Source organism: Andrographis paniculata, unplaced genomic scaffold (assembly GCF_009805555.1).
Source record: "Andrographis paniculata isolate CXL003 unplaced genomic scaffold, ASM980555v1 Contig34END, whole genome shotgun sequence".
Taxonomy (NCBI): domain Eukaryota; kingdom Viridiplantae; phylum Streptophyta; class Magnoliopsida; order Lamiales; family Acanthaceae; genus Andrographis; species Andrographis paniculata.
In genome coordinates this window covers 457,290-472,608 of record NW_026137567.1, presented here as the reverse complement: position 1 = coordinate 472,608, position 15,319 = coordinate 457,290, and the positions used below count along the sequence as shown (strand labels likewise).

The 15,319-nt window shown below is 40.7% G+C and overlaps 2 protein-coding genes across 8 annotated transcripts; one reads left to right on the top strand and one right to left on the bottom strand.

The window, feature by feature from the left end:
• Window positions 1-7,399: 7,399 nt before the first annotated feature.
• Window positions 7,400-10,181, top strand: LOC127248952 (uncharacterized). Its single transcript, XM_051271551.1, has 5 exons — window positions 7,400-7,900; window positions 7,984-8,032; window positions 8,132-8,316; window positions 8,402-9,007; window positions 9,690-10,181. The coding sequence occupies exons 1-5, from the start codon at window positions 7,679-7,681 to the stop codon at window positions 9,891-9,893; spliced, it is 1,266 nt and encodes a 421-aa protein (XP_051127508.1). The 5' UTR covers window positions 7,400-7,678; the 3' UTR covers window positions 9,894-10,181.
• A 1,582-nt stretch (window positions 10,182-11,763) lies between these two features.
• Window positions 11,764-14,777, bottom strand: LOC127248933 (flocculation protein FLO11-like). Of its 7 annotated transcripts, XM_051271523.1 has the most exons (7): window positions 14,483-14,776; window positions 14,286-14,325; window positions 14,126-14,192; window positions 13,828-14,026; window positions 13,420-13,622; window positions 12,473-13,324; window positions 11,764-12,322 (listed from the first exon to the last, which is right to left on the bottom strand). In XM_051271523.1, the coding sequence occupies exons 4-7, from the start codon at window positions 14,018-14,020 to the stop codon at window positions 12,143-12,145; spliced, it is 1,428 nt and encodes a 475-aa protein (XP_051127480.1). In that variant the 5' UTR covers window positions 14,021-14,026; window positions 14,126-14,192; window positions 14,286-14,325; window positions 14,483-14,776; the 3' UTR covers window positions 11,764-12,142. The 7 variants fall into 7 exon arrangements, with proteins under 7 accessions (XP_051127480.1, XP_051127478.1, XP_051127481.1 ...); XM_051271521.1 differs by lacking the exon at window positions 14,126-14,192 and having other exon boundaries at window positions 14,483-14,777; XM_051271524.1 differs by lacking the exons at window positions 14,126-14,192; window positions 14,286-14,325 and having other exon boundaries at window positions 12,473-13,101; window positions 13,183-13,324; window positions 14,483-14,777.
• Between the last annotated feature and the right edge of the window lie 542 nt (window positions 14,778-15,319).

Below are 15,319 nucleotides of genomic sequence, written 5' to 3'. Positions count from 1 at the left end.
CGGTCCGATCCGATCCGATCCCTCCCCTTCTCTATTGATGATGATGGTGCTCACTACCCTTAAAGGGTTCTTAGATTTCTTGCAATAAAATTAATGATAGTGTTCTGAAAAGGCAGGAAAATACCTTTTCAGTTACTTGGAATTAATATTTTCATGTACTAATTTTTCTTCCTGATTCACAATAGTAAAAACTCCGTTCCTGATCTTTCTGTGAATGATGAAAGACCCCTCCCAATTCGGGGACCATTTACCCATCTGGTCAACTTTCTTGTACCTGGGTAATATTGTCTTCCGTGCTAGATTTCCTTCCGAAAAAGTTTGGAAGGTGTGGATGTTGAGTTCGGCTGGAAGTACAGCATCTTGGCTAAACATGAGCTGATAAGGAGAAAATCCTGTGGACGAACTCTTACTGTTCCGATGGGCCCATAAAGCTTGGGGCAACAACGTATGCCACTTCTTAGGATTTTCTTCTATCATTTTCCGAATGATATTAATAATGATCTTGTTTGCTGCCTCAGCCTGCCCGTTGGCCTGTGGATAGTAAGGTGATGAATGGTGAAGTTTCACGTGAAAACTTGCCAAAAATTCAATAAACTTCTCGCCTTTGAACACCAGACCCTGATCAGTGATGAGAGTATGCGGAATGCCAAACCGGTAAATGATATGATTGAGCACGAACTCAATCACTTTCTTTTGCGTCACATTCTTCAAAGGAATTGCTTCGACCCATTTGGTAAAATAATCGGTAGCCACCAAAATAAATGAATGATGTTTAGATAAAGACGGATGGATTTTACCAATAACATCAAGTGCCCAGGCTTTAAAAGGCCATGGTTTTACCATTGCCTGCAACTTCACCGACGGAAGATGGTTCAATGGACCATGTCTCTGACATTCTTGGCATCCCCTTGCAAATTTGATGCAATCCTCAAATATTTTCAGCCAGTAAAAACCCATGCGATGAATAGCCCATCTCATCTTAAGACCTGCTCGATGTGCTCCACATATTCCACTATGAACCTCCTGCATCACCTACAAGGCTTCCTTCGGACCCAAACATCTCAGCAAAACCTCATCTATGGTTCTCTTATATAACACTCCCTCCACTAACTGAAAACGCAAAGCTTTTAACCGGACCCCCACAGGTGTCGATGGGTCTGGTGCTTGCAGATAAACAATAATCTCGGTTCTTTAGTCTGTAGAAATATTAATATTTTCAATATCAATCTGCCTGCATGAAGCCTAGGCCAGACTGTCTGCCTGCTGATTTTTTGCTCTTGGGATATGCTTGACGGTTACTTCTGCAATTCTAGACAATAGATGGTGCACTACGTCTCTGTATTGACGTAAATGGGGGTAATTGCATATGTACCACCTCAAGACTTGGTTGATGATCAATTGTGAATCTCCGTAAATGATGACCGACTGAACGTTTTTTGCCATAAGCATCTCTAGCCCCAAAATCAATGCCTCGTACTCAGCCGAATTGTGGGTTACTTCCTCCATCTGCAGCTGTAGCAGAATCTTTGTGTGTCAGGCCCTTTCAGAATTACTCCTGCCCCTGATCTTCTATTTTCCCGAGATCCATCGAAAAACATTTTCCAGGGGTTAATTCCTATATAAGGCATTAGTTCATTCTCCTCGGCCTCGGACTCACCTTTAGTAAATTCTGCCAATAGGTTAGCCACCACTTGATCTTTCACTACTTTGAGAGGTCTGTATTTTAAAGAAAAATGGACCAACTTGATAGCCCATTTCATCAATCTCCCTTGCATTGTAGGCCTGTGCAAGAGCAACTTAACCAAATCCACCTTGGAGACCATTTCAGTTTCCCTTGGCAGGATATAATGCTCCAATTGAGTACAAGCGAACACCAGAAAATAACACATTTTTTCTGGCATGGTATAATTTAATTCAGGCCCTACCAAGGTCTTACTCAAATAGTAAATAGTCCTCTCTTTTCCATCATCCCATTCTTGAACTAGGATACTACTCACCACATCCAAATTAATTGCCACATATAATCTTAAAGGTCGGTTACCTTTTGGAGGAACCAATATAAGGGGTTCTGTTAGCGCTTGCTTGATCGCTTCAAATGCTTCTTGTTGCTCAGAACCCCAAACCAAAGCGGCTATTTTTTTTTTAACAGCTTGGTAATGGGTCTTAGTTTCCCTACATCATTTGATATAAACCGCCTCAAATAATTTACCTTTCCCAAGAAACTTTGAACCTCCTTGATGGTTCAAGGCGGCCGAACTGCCCGGACTGCTTTGGCCTTGTTGGCATCCACTTCTATTTCCTTTTCGTGCACCAGAAAACCTAAAAAATTCTCAATTGATACCCCGAACGCACACTTAGTTGGATTCATCTTGAGGTTGTACCTCTTCATCCGAGCAAAGGCATTCTCGAGGTCACCCAAGTGTCTGCTAAAGTCGGCCGATTTCACTATCACGTCATCAATATATACCTCAATTGACTGTCTAATAAGATTATAGAAAATGGTTTTCATAGCTCGCTGATATGTAGCCCCTGCGTTTTTCAACCCAAAAGGCATCACCGTCCATTCGTAAATTCCCAATGCCCTTGGGCATCTGAACGCGGTCTTTGGAATATCTTCCTCTGCCAGAAAAATCTGATTATACCCAGCATATCCAACCACCAAACTTAAAATCCTATATCCGGCAGCCGAATCGATCAACATGTCTGCCACGAGCATGACATACTCGTCTTTAGGAGTTGCCAAATTAAGATCTCTAAAATTGATGCATATCCTGATCTTCCCATTCTTTTTGGTTACATGAACTATATTTTCCAACCATTTTGCGTACCGACAGGGTCGGATGAAGCCTGCTTTTAATAACTTCTCGATCTCATCTTTGATTTGAGGGAGCAGTTCAGGACTGATTCTCCTGGGTGGTTGCTTGTATGGCCTAGGACCATTTTTTATGGGCAACCGATGCTCAATCAACCTCCGCGCTAACCCGGGAATTTCTGAATAATCTTATGCCATACATTTCATATTCCTCCGTATTAGCACTATCATCTATTCCTACTGTTCTTTAGATAATAAGCCACTTACCCGAACCACTCTAGGTACCTGGTCGGTTCCTAGGTTGTATTCAATATGGGGTCTTGTGAAGACAGGGAAGATTCTGTTTTTTCCAGAAGATCTGACCAACGAAAACCTTCGCCTTCGGTAACACAATTATCCCAACCCCCATCGCTACATAATTTAACCATTATTTGGTTTAAATAAAAATTTTTAATTAAAACATCACACGTATTGAGTTCTCCAATAAAAGTAATAATAAAATTTTAGAAGTCTGGCTAACGTCAGAGCCACTAAAACACGACGAGTGTTTCTTATTGAAACACATAACCTTGAGTGGTAAGCTTGCAACTCTTCCATAGTTTTTCCTGATCAAACAATGCTGTTTGAGAGATGGGGGGACATACTCAAAATACAACACTGATTCTTCCACACTTTCCGAGGCATCAAAAGGGTTTTTGCTTGCATCCAACTTGTAGACCTGATCTCTTTCCCAGAACATTATTTGCTGATGGAGTGACGAGGGAACACATTTGGAAGCGTGAATCTAGTCCCTTCCTAGCAATGTTGAATAAGTAGTCTTTGCATCCACCATAAAGAACACTGTAGAAATTACCTTCGCCCCCACCTCAATAGGAGTGACCAACATGCCTTCTGGTTTGGTCGGTTGTCCTGTGAAACTGGTCATCTCAATGTCTACTGGAGATAGATCTCCAACTCCTTTTCCAAGCCTCTTGAGGGTTCTTAGAGGCATGACGTTAAAAACAGCTCCATTATCAATAAAAACCTTATTAACCGGCTTTCCAAAAATATGAGCACTTACATATAATGGCTTTAAATGAGGAATCGCACCTTCGGGCAAAGGCCGGAAGATCATTGGCGGGGGTAATTCTGGCACCAGATTGGGACCAATCGCTATTTGTGCCTATTCTGGTTCTTCCATATAACCATCGCTCAAACTTGCCCATTCTTCCTCTTCGAACCGACGCATGCCAGTCATCCCAACTTGAAATGGCGTACTATCTATTCCTCCCGTATTTCGGATCCCTTTGCGTAATCCTTTCATGTCATCTTGAGAAAATGATCCAAAAACCACGTTAGATGTTTCCTCTTAACTTCTTCCATCACCGGATCAATATTAATTCGTCTACAGAATCGACAATGAAAACACTGAGCCTTCTTAATTGGCCGCTCTTCCTCTCTCTGCCTGAGTAGATAGCCTTCTTGACTTCTTCGTTCGGGTGACCTTTCTGGTGGTTTTAGTCGTCCCTTCCACGATTGTTTCCCGTGTCTAGAAGCATACCTACTTTTGGCATTACGAATTTGAGTCCAATTCATACCTGGAAACCACGGATCTATATCAATCTGAAGTGGCTTCCGATTCCTATTCCATCCTTCATGCACTTGCCTAGGTTTGCGGGTCTGTTGATCGCGAACCACTGCCTGATCCTTTACTTCGACTTCAAAAGTGCCATCCACCTTATCCCATTTCTCTGCAACCCGACCCTCGCACACTTTGAACTTATCTACCAACTCTTCCACCCTCTCCTTGGGCTTCCGTTCCCTTCTCTTTGTGTCTTCATCGTCTTCCCTCCAATGGTCCTGTGAAAGACGAACAAACGTTTTCCCTTCGGGATTCGAATTTGTCCATCGGCCAAGAGAATGTCAAATATCTTATCTGCTTTAGATGCATCGAAGGTAGGTTGATCCTTCCCTTCAGTCCCCGGAATCGGTTTCAAATTGGAACATACATATGGTTTTCCATGTACAATCTCAGCTGTCATCTCCTCCGCGTTCCTGGCCTGTTCGACATCTGATAAATAGACTTCCGTTTCCACACTGGCCATTTTCTGCGCTTTATGTCGCCGGTAATTCTGATCCTTCTCCCTGAACAACGATTCCAAACGGCCAACTTTAGCCGCCAAACTGGCTAAATCCCCAACATCATGTGCTGTTAAAGCTTCCCGTAGCCGTGAATGCATATTTTGGACCACCAAATTGATCAACTCGCTTTCTTCAATCACAGTCGGACACCGACCTTTCATCAAACGGATTTGTTCGATGAACTGATACGCTATTTCTTCTGGCATTTGCTTGATTTCTAGCAAATCCGTGAGTGATACCATCGGAAGAGGATTAAAGAATCTAGTATGAAATGCTGCTTCCAAACCCTCCCAGGTTTGGATTTGTCCGGCCGGAAGGTTAGCGAACCAATAAAGTGTTGTTCTAGTTACGGACAACCCAAAAAATTGTAACTTATAAAAATGATTGTTACCGATTTCCCTCAATTGGGCCGTGAAACGACCCACATGCTCTATGGTTGATGAACCATCTTCTCCCGAGAAGCATGGAAATCCGGCGGCCTATAATTTCTCATGAGAGGGTGTTCATTGATAATTCTCTCTGGAAAAGGTCTTTGATACATTGCCTATTCACCGTTTGAGGGTTCATGCCAAAATGCACTCGTAGTACTTGGGCGATGTCTTCTGGATCCATTTTGGGTGGATAATGATCAAACACCAGAATGGGGTTGTGAACCTGACCTCCCAACCTCTCATCAAACATTACTTGATCAATTCCCCTAACACCCAGCGGGATTGTGTTTGGGTACGTCAGGGGCATTTTCCCTCTATCCCCCCTAGCAGCAGCACTTGGGATAGTACTGTCCACGTAAGATGGCCCAGCAAAATTCTTCTGTAACCTAGATTGTGACGCTGCTGGTGGTGTTTGGGTGGGTTGAAGAGTCACCCTTACCAATGTTTGATTCAACATATTCTGCATTAATTTTTATTGCTCTCGCAACATTGCCTGCATGGCCTGCGTCTGTTGATTGTTCAATTGCTGAACATATGTCACCCAGTTAGCGAGTGTTTGGGAAAATACCCCCGTGTTAACCACGGAAGGTAATGTTGTTTCTCCCACCGTGGTGGAAGAGACTTGAGACTGTGAACCTGCCATATGGATTCTTCCGATGATTCGGCCGGACCTCAACCGTATGAAATTTTCATCTGACATAGGATCAACAATCTTGTCTTTTCTCCCATTGTGGTCGCCAAATTGTTGATGCTATTTTCAACCAACAATAAAAAGTAAAATCCGAAATAAATTCGAATTTGACTGCAATAATATTTGGAATCGAAGATTCCTAAATATCGTACGAAATGTAAGAAAAATAAAAGCAAACTAATACTGAAAAGAACATAAAGATGATCCCCAAAGCGAATTTTCACTGAAATTGATGCTGATTAAAGATACCCTCTGCCGAATGCGAATTGCTTGTTATATGTTCTCTAAATAAGTTATTGGATCGTGTGTGCAGTCGGTTGTAACTGACGGAAAAACCCCCTCGTGGTTGCAACCGCCTGAAGAACCGTCTTCGGTTATGCTTCGTGCTGCCAACCAAGCGACTGATCAACCGACCAATCAAACGACTGATCAACCGACCAACCATGCGACTGACCAACCGACCAGACCAAACAACTGATTACCCGACCAATCAAGCGACTGATCAACTGACCAATCAAGCGACTGATCAACCGATTAATCAAGCGACTGACCAATCGACCAATCGGACGACTGATCGGCCGACAGACCATGCTACTGATCAACCGACCCGTTTCTTCAGTGGACGTTTAAAGGCCTACTTTTTTTTTGGGTTTGTCTGTGAGCCCAAACGTTAGAATCCAGTTATAGATCCAAAAAAATCCTAAAATGTTTTAATATATAACATAGATAAATGTATTGTAAACTAAAAATAAAGGATATATGATGGTAAAAGATTTTAGGAGCGTCAAGTTCATATGCATGTGTGATATAGCCGTTTTCAGTTCACCTTAAGATTTTTTGGAGTTGGTTTGTATTATTATTGTTGTCAAGTCAGCGAAGCAGCCCTGAGTTGGCCCAAGCCCGGTTCACCTGAGATAAGAATAATAAAATAAAAACCCTTTTGTAAGTTAGGCTGATCAGAATAGACTAGAATATTTATAAAATATTAGTGTATAGAAACGGGATTAACTTCAGGAGTTGTCAGGTGATTTTTTATGAATGGGCTCGGATGAGCCCCTATTAAGGTTTAGGATCGAGTCCAACCACAAAATTAAATTTATTATAATTATAGTGAATATGGTCTGAGCAGAGGTTAAAGTAGGGATAGAACAGCCCAGCCCAGCCCAGCCCAGTCCAGTCAAGCGAAATTCATCACGATGAATTGTATTTGTACTAGTAATTAATTGTGAATATATTATTATTATTATTATTATTATTATTATTATGATATTAGTAATTGTACTTGTGGTTGGAGTTGGCGTGAGGTGGAGAGCGTTATTCTGCTGACGACTCGACTAACTGACAGACTGATTCAACAACGGGGGGGGAGGGAGGGAGGGACGGAGAGGTAAAAGTGTGGTGTGTGCGAGTGCGAGTGCGAGTGCGAGTGAGACTTGTTTCTGAGATTGAGGATCGTGGAGCCGACTGAGTCTGTCCCCTAAGCCTATAAATTGCATCCACAGTGGGTAATGAATCCTCGCCTCGCCACTTGTCTGCAATTCTTAAGGCCCATCAATCAGCAATCGGCGTTCCGTTGATCCTCCATTGGGAATTCATCACTCGTCCCTCCCTCCGCCCGCCGCGATGAAGGCCCTCACCACCGCCACCCCGTCCTTGGACTTGTTGCCATGTAACCACCATCAGCGACTGCCACGAATTGCTCAGCTGGGCAGCCAAGCTTTTTTTGCTCCTCTTCAACGCCGCGATCAGAACCAGAGGCGCCTCGGATACGGCTTCTGTCTCGCTCTCTCCTTCAACAACAACAACAAATCCATATCTCCCATTCCCATTTCCGCCTCTGCTCAGGTTCGAATTCCTGTCCCCTTGGCTTAAACAATTATTTACGTACCTGTGTTTGTTGTGTCATGATTACCCATTTGATTTTGCAGGCAAATGCTGACGAATGTAACGCAACCCAGGCTATGAGTATGACCCCTGGTAGTTACTTAATAATAATTATTTTCTCTTTTCCATGTAAATGGGTTTTGTCCAGTATTCAGGAGGGTAATTATATGTGTGTTTTGTGATGTGTTTAAGGTGGAGGGGTGAGCAATACCAATACCAATACCAACATCGTCCGAGTTAAGTTTAAGTTGGTGAGGGAATGTATATTTGGACAGCAATTTCTGGTTGTAGGGGAAGATGAGGCTTTGGGAGCATGGGATGCGTCTGCGGGGCTGCCCTTAACTTGGCATATGGGCCATTTGTGGACTGCAGAAGTGGTAAGTAACAAACAAGTTAAGGACAGAACAAGAACAAGAACAAACTGTATTAACATTCTTTCCATCTTATTAACTCAACTAACAGGATCTGCCAGCCAGCAAATTGATCAAGTTCAAGTTCGTGCTCAAGGGCCCTGGAGTCACATCTTGGCAGCCAGGTCCGGATCGTACTTTTAGAACGTGGAGGTCTACAAAGAAAATCTCTGTTTATGAAGATTGGCTTAACCCTGAATATCAGAACATTGCTGAAGAGGATTTGGCATCTGATCCCGACTCAAATCACTTGGTTGTTACTGAGCCCAAGATTACATCGCCAATGGATCAAGGCTCCACTGAGGAAGGTAATGGTGTTGCAATTCCTGAAGAAGAAGAGCCTCTTGCACTGCCTGTGATTACAGACAACAACATCACCACCAACTTCAGCTCTTCAAGTGACAAAGAGAATGCTCAAACTACAGTGAATCTAACTCCTGAAAACAATGGTGCGGCCGCAAGCGCTGGAAAGGAATTGGTGTGCTCAGATGGGAAAAGAGTAGTTGTAGCAAGTGAAGAGGTTCCGGTTCTGGTACCGGGGTTGAGCGCCACCAGAGGAGAAGACCAAGGGGAGATTGCAGAACCAGAAATTGCCCAGGCGGAGAATAATAGCATTCTTGACAATGCTGCAACTGAGATTGGGGTCATGACCGAGAAGGTAATTGCCTCATCGCATACTTAGTCAGTCAGTCGGTCGGTCGGTCATTCTTCCATCAGTACTGAAAACGGAAAAAGAGACCTGAAATAATCATAGCAATAATTAGCTGAGATGAAAGTGTTTTTGCACTGCTGTAGTAGGATGATTATGGTAATCATGATGAAGATGATGATGATGATTCTTCTAATTTAGCAGCACTCACTCATTCACTCACTCACTCACACTCAGTCAGTAAGGCATCACAATAGGCTATGCATATGCATATGCAGCTAATAACTGAATTTCCTATGTATTATTATTGCCTTCAGCTTGCTCCAGTAATGAAGTTTTCTTGAGTTTCTGATCGTTTTGGGTATTCATTCATTTATTCAAATTGTATAGCCTCTGACTTTCTTTCTACCCTAAACTGGTAAACTACAAAGTCTCTATCAATCAAGATATACATATATATATATAGAGAGAGAGAGAGAGAGACAGAGAGAGAGAGAGAGACTAATTACATACAGGGAAGGACATCATGGTGAATATCATTAATTAGTGCAAGTAAACAACATTGCGGGGCTATTCTTGAATCCGAGATTGATTGTGCCTCCCTCTGGCGTTTATCAAAACTTTGAATTTTGCATTGTTGCTGCGATGATTTGTTTCTGATTGTGAACTGCTTACTGATGATGTTAAACAGTTGGAATATGATTATGCATCTGCATCTGCATCTCCATATCCGAATCCTCCACCACCACCACCACCGGGGCATGCTAATGGTAATGCTACTGAGCAAGAAACATATGAAAAAGAGGAGGCGAATATCATCATGATCGTGGAAAGGGATGTGCAATGGGGTAAACGAACTCTCCTGAAATTGCTTTCTACTTTAGGATTACAATAGAAGAAAGTAAATGTTTGTTTGTTTGTATGGATGGATGTTGGCTCCATGCCAAATAGTAACAAGGGGAGACGTTGTTGTTGTTGTTGTTGATGTACATGAATGAATGAATAGGTGTAATGTAATGTAATGTAATGTACGTGGTAGAGCGAGATGCCCACTTTGTTGCATGTGGGTATTTATTAGGACATGGACATGAACAATATGGGAGTCATTTGTATTATTTACTGCCTATTAGTATTGTATGAGTAGAGTGGTGCCCTTCACTTGAGTTGACATCATTTGTATCTCTGGATAGGAAACAATAGGAAACAGGACAGGAACATGCATCGTATCATCATCATCGATCCATCCATTTATTCATGAAGATATTGATCAATAAATATCATTTGTAGTATAGTATAGTATAGTATAATTATCAGTATAGCGTTACTAGTGGCGTGGGGAGAAGAGTTTTGACTTGAGTGAGTAGCAGTAGCAGACACTGCCGAGCCTAACAGACTCTCTTATCTTCTCTTCTCTTCTGTTGGGCAGGCAGGGCAAGGGCACGGGCACCTCACTTTCAACCACCACCCAAACCAAACCAAACCTAATCACTGAATTAGAGTCCAGTTTATTATTATTATTATTATTATATTCATATTTCATAGTCACTAGTCACAAATTCTGGCTGAATGCAATGCAACAAGCTTGTCATACGTAACATGAATTATATATTGTTTAAAATAAACTCATAATACTATGTTGTATGCGCAGAACAGAACAGTGTACTTCACACACACTGCTCTTCGATCGTATACCATACCCACTAGCTCATCGCAAAGCCTTAAGGAAAGCTTGGCCCCATGAGTCAAGAAGAAGACTAAACACTTTTAAATGGGAGGATGCCATTTGGATGAGACTTCTTTTCGAATTCCAGAAGAAGCCTTCATAAGATGGGCTTAGTCGTGAAACTCTAACGAAATAGCCTATATGATCCAACAAAAAAAGCATTAAGGCTTGGTTGATGTTGTTGGAGGATTCAAATTATTAAGCCCATCAAGATATGAATATTATGATTTAAATCATAACTTCTTCACATAAAAATAATCAAATTAAATAATATATTATTATTTTAAAAATTTTTGGATATGCTATAATTTGAATTTATTGGAAAAAAAAATTTGAGGTTAATACGTAAATAAATAATACGTATGTGTAATTGTTTAAAAGTAAGTATATATGTGAAATATTTTTTAGTGAAAAAAATAAAATAAGTTGAAGTCCAGTTAAAACGAAAAAGAAAAAAAAAAATTGGAGGAAAATCTGATGAAAATGAAGGAATGATCTAATACTAAAAATATTTTGGAGTAAAAATATTTATTCATTCACAATAAGGTTCATCACTAAGAGCCTTCTTAATGAGGCATGATGAGGGGAATAATATGATTGAGATTCTTTTTTTTTTGAGCTATGAAGATGGAAGTTACAAACAAAGACAGTTTTTAAATGTATTTTATGATGAAAGTTACAAATAATTATTATTATTTTTTTTTTATAAGGTGACACAGTTCACTCCCATAGGATTTTTTATTTTGATATCTTGATTATGTTATTTTCAATTTTATTAGTTGGATTTTCTTACCAATTTCAGTCTAATTAGTGTCATACATATGTGCGTTCTTTTATGTTTTGTTGTTTTCTTTCAATTTTTATCATTTTTATTACATTATTATGTGTGTCGATTTTCGTTTGTAAATCCTTGTTATGTGAGACTAACTCGGAGAATTTTTTAAATAGGCAGTAGAATTCACCTTTTTAAGCCTTCCAACAAGCCTAGCAGAGGGACTTTCATCGTATCAGATCAGTTGTTGGATATTAATTTAATACATCATAGCAGAAATTGCAATCCAAATTTCAAACAGCATATCCAAAGAATCTCAAGAATCTCTCTCTCTCTCTCTCTCTCTCTCTCTCTCTCTCTCTCACACACACACACACACACTTGGTTTTAACTAACTTACTAACTAACATACATCATCACATGCACACCGTGCCATTTCATGTGCTAATCTATATCTATAAAAGCAAGATAAGATATGCCAAGTACTCTCAGTTGTCATAATATCATAATAATACTAATAATATTGCAAATGATCATAACAAAAATAACATGTCCATGTGCAATAAACATCCCCAATAGAGCAGAGCCCATAGCGCGTCATCCGTCATCTTCCATACCTGCTGCTAACATACATACACACAGAAGAATATCAGTCCCATTGAGAAAATGGGAGTGGGATTTGTTGCAAATATATGCTGGAAGACTTGGAACTATCACAGCTTGCTGCTGATGATGATGATGGGGGAGACTCTGAACCACTTTTTGAGGAACCTGTTCGGATGCCATTGCCACCACCTAGATTATCACCAATGCAGCTTCGTCCAATATCCTGCCCAACCAATCCGTCAGCATCAGCGAGATGATAGATAATTCAATTGGGCAGGGCAGGTATGGAGGGATCATCGATCAATCCATCATAGCTCAGAAATACTAGTTACTATATGTTTAAAGCAATGGTGGTATCAGGTATGGTAGGTACCATATGCCTTATAGCCATGTCTAGCGAACTTTGTGAGAGGGATCTCCCGAAGCCTAATGATGAGTAGGAAGGCTTTCTTCTATGATTGTGGTGAGAAATGTATTCACCTAATTCTTGTTTGGGCGGCGGAGCCAATTTCCTCATGTTTACCACCCGGTTCACCATTTTTGTGCCCATCAACACAGGGTTTACTTCATCATCATCATCATCTCGGCGGCATCTTGATGGCATCTTGTGAACTGTGGCTCGTGATTTGGCAGGGGAACATGACTTTTCACGTCTTGAATGAGCCTGTGAAGTTGCAGCAGCAGTTGGCCTTCTTGCTCTAGATGCCGAAGCAGGCCTTTTAGCCACAGATGGTTTGAGATTTTGAGCACCACTGTGACATAGCACTGACTCTGAGGGCCTGGACTTGACGACAACAACAGTGGGAGCAGTCCCACGGGAGGAGGAGGCTGGATATTTTGACATTGACATTGCTGCTGCAGCTGGTGGTTTTCCCCCTGAAGATGAAGATTGATGTGAAGCAGAGATGGTGGTTAAAGAAGAGTTGATAGATGATGAGTGTGGAGTGCTGGATCTCGATCTTGATCTCGATCTTGCTTCAATGGAAGCCCTTGCTGCAACCACTACTACTGTTGGTGTTGAAGCAGGCTTTGATTTACTAATAGTAGTAGTAGTAGTAGTAGGAGTAGGAGTTGCTGCTCTACCTCTTCTACTACCAAGAGTAGGAGTAGGAGTAGAATTACACAGCTCTGATGGAGAAGGCCTTATCTGAGATATTGGTGTTAGTTGCTGTTGCTCATCCTCAACCTGCTTCCTCTGCCTCTGCCCACCAGATTCATCATCTAACTGCACACACCCACACCCACACCCACACAAACTAAACGTTAAATCAATATACAGACACCAACGCCACATGATCTAATTAACTTAACTTAACTTACCTTGTGTTCCAGAGGAAGAGGAATGCTGTTGCTGCCATCACCTCCACCACCGCCACAACCACCACCATTTGATATCATGTTTTGCCGGTGATGATTCAATAGAACAGCAGCAGTAGTAATATCAGTGGGTCCTGGGGTTGGGGTTGGGGTTGGAGTCGCCGCCTCAGAGGCTTTTCGGATCACTACTCCATTGTGTTTTGAACCTACATTACATTACATTACATTACCTTTCATATAATAAAACAAAATTCATAAATTCATAAAGCAGCAGCACAGCACTTGATCATGTTTATGTTGCTTGCTGTCGTCAACCAATGAAGCAAAAATTTCCAGGAGAATCTTGTAAGTTTGGTTTAAATAAATAAATCAGATTAGATTACATACAAAAGCTATGAACAATGAACACACCATTTTCATCACCATAATTATCATTATTATTATTATTATGATTAATGTACTCCTCCTGGTCGTGGCCAGTCTTAATCTCAGTCTGAGTGTGAGTGTGAATAATGTGGTCATTCCTCCGCATCCCCAAGAAAATGGCAAGATCTTCATCGACTTCCCTCATCACCATTCCCAGATCTCTTCTGTTCAACTGCATTGAACCCTACATTTTTTGCATTCCCCAAACATATCAGATCAGATCAGATCAGATGATGGATTACACACTCAAAATGTACCCAATCTGAACCATTCAACAACTAACTCAGAACAGTTTCAGAATATGCTCTAAATCATTGATTGGGTTGGGCTGGGTTCCTAACTGATTTCTTCTTCCATACATGCACAATAGAAAAATAAAATAACAGGCATAAATAAATAAATCATAGCTACCCGGACCTCCAAAAGTTAAAAGAAGAGTTTACTTGTATGAACGAACTCAATCTCCAAACTGGATCATCGAGTCTGAAATGAATGCGTCCACTTCTCAACACAAATAAAATAAAGAAACAAAGAGAGAGACCCACTGGCATAAAGACAGGCTAAACACACACTCAAAGGAGTGATCTTTATTCTTATTTTTTTCAAAAAAAAAACAAAAAAGCTAAGAATGGATGCTTACTGCCATTGACACTCAAAGTAATATCCTGCAGGTAGAAGTGAAGCTCAAGATTAAGGGCGCGGGCACAACGAATTTCTGGCCTGCCTGGAGACTGGAGTTTGTTTGTGAAGTGAAAAGTAGTAGTAGTTGTAGACTTGTAGTAGGAGTTGATGAATCAGGATAGTCTTTTGTTTGATTTCTTAAGAAGGTTATTTTAAGAAAGGGAATCGGAAGAGGATTTGAATTTAGAGTGAAGGAGTTGTGATCTCATTATAAAATAATGAGAGTGAGTGAGTGTTGTGTTGAATGATTTGAAGAATGGGGCCAGACAGACAGACAGACAGACTCTGTACTGTAATATTACCAATATAAAAATGTGTGTAACCAGAATAGACGCTTTTGTTTTTGCTACTTTATTATCATCACTCACATCACATCCATACACAAATTCAAAAAATCATTCGCCATTTGATTGGTGGTGGGTTCTGTAACCGTTGCATCTTAAACTATACTGTCGTTGGGATTTAGTAGTATTAAATTTTCAAACCTACCGGAAGAAAAGGCACACCCACCCATAAGTTCTTCTTTTTCTCATCTCTTTGCCTGAGGGTTTCTGTGTTTTCTATCATCCCTCTGACGAAGGAGAGAAAATGTACAGAGGGAGAGAAAATGTAAGGGTGTGTGCTGGGAGTGAGAGGTTTTAGGGTTTGTTTCTTTTATTCAAAATTTTATTATACATTATTTTAATGTCAAATTTAAGTTAAAATTTTTTCAAATCATCAAAAGAAATACTCTTTTGTGAATTTTAGGTTTTGAGTTTGGATATTTGAATAATAAAAAATTGAATTTGAATATTTA

Excerpts from the sequence above, each read along its gene's own strand:
- LOC127248933 (XM_051271519.1), bottom strand. Across the intron at positions 13,325-13,419 it reads CTCTTCCTCTGGAACACAAG|TTAGATGATGAATCTGGTGG; the intron begins GTAAGTTAAGTT and ends GGGTGTGTGCAG. Across the intron at positions 12,323-12,472 it reads ACATGGCTATAAGGCATATG|GATATTGGACGAAGCTGCAT; the intron begins GTACCTACCATA and ends TTGGTTGGGCAG.
- LOC127248952 (XM_051271551.1), top strand. The coding sequence starts at position 7,679 with ATGAAGGCCCTCACCACCGCCACCCCGTCCTTGGACTTGTTGCCATGT. Across the intron at positions 7,901-7,983 it reads CCATTTCCGCCTCTGCTCAG|GCAAATGCTGACGAATGTAA; the intron begins GTTCGAATTCCT and ends TTGATTTTGCAG. Across the intron at positions 8,033-8,131 it reads GGCTATGAGTATGACCCCTG|GTGGAGGGGTGAGCAATACC; the intron begins GTAGTTACTTAA and ends GATGTGTTTAAG.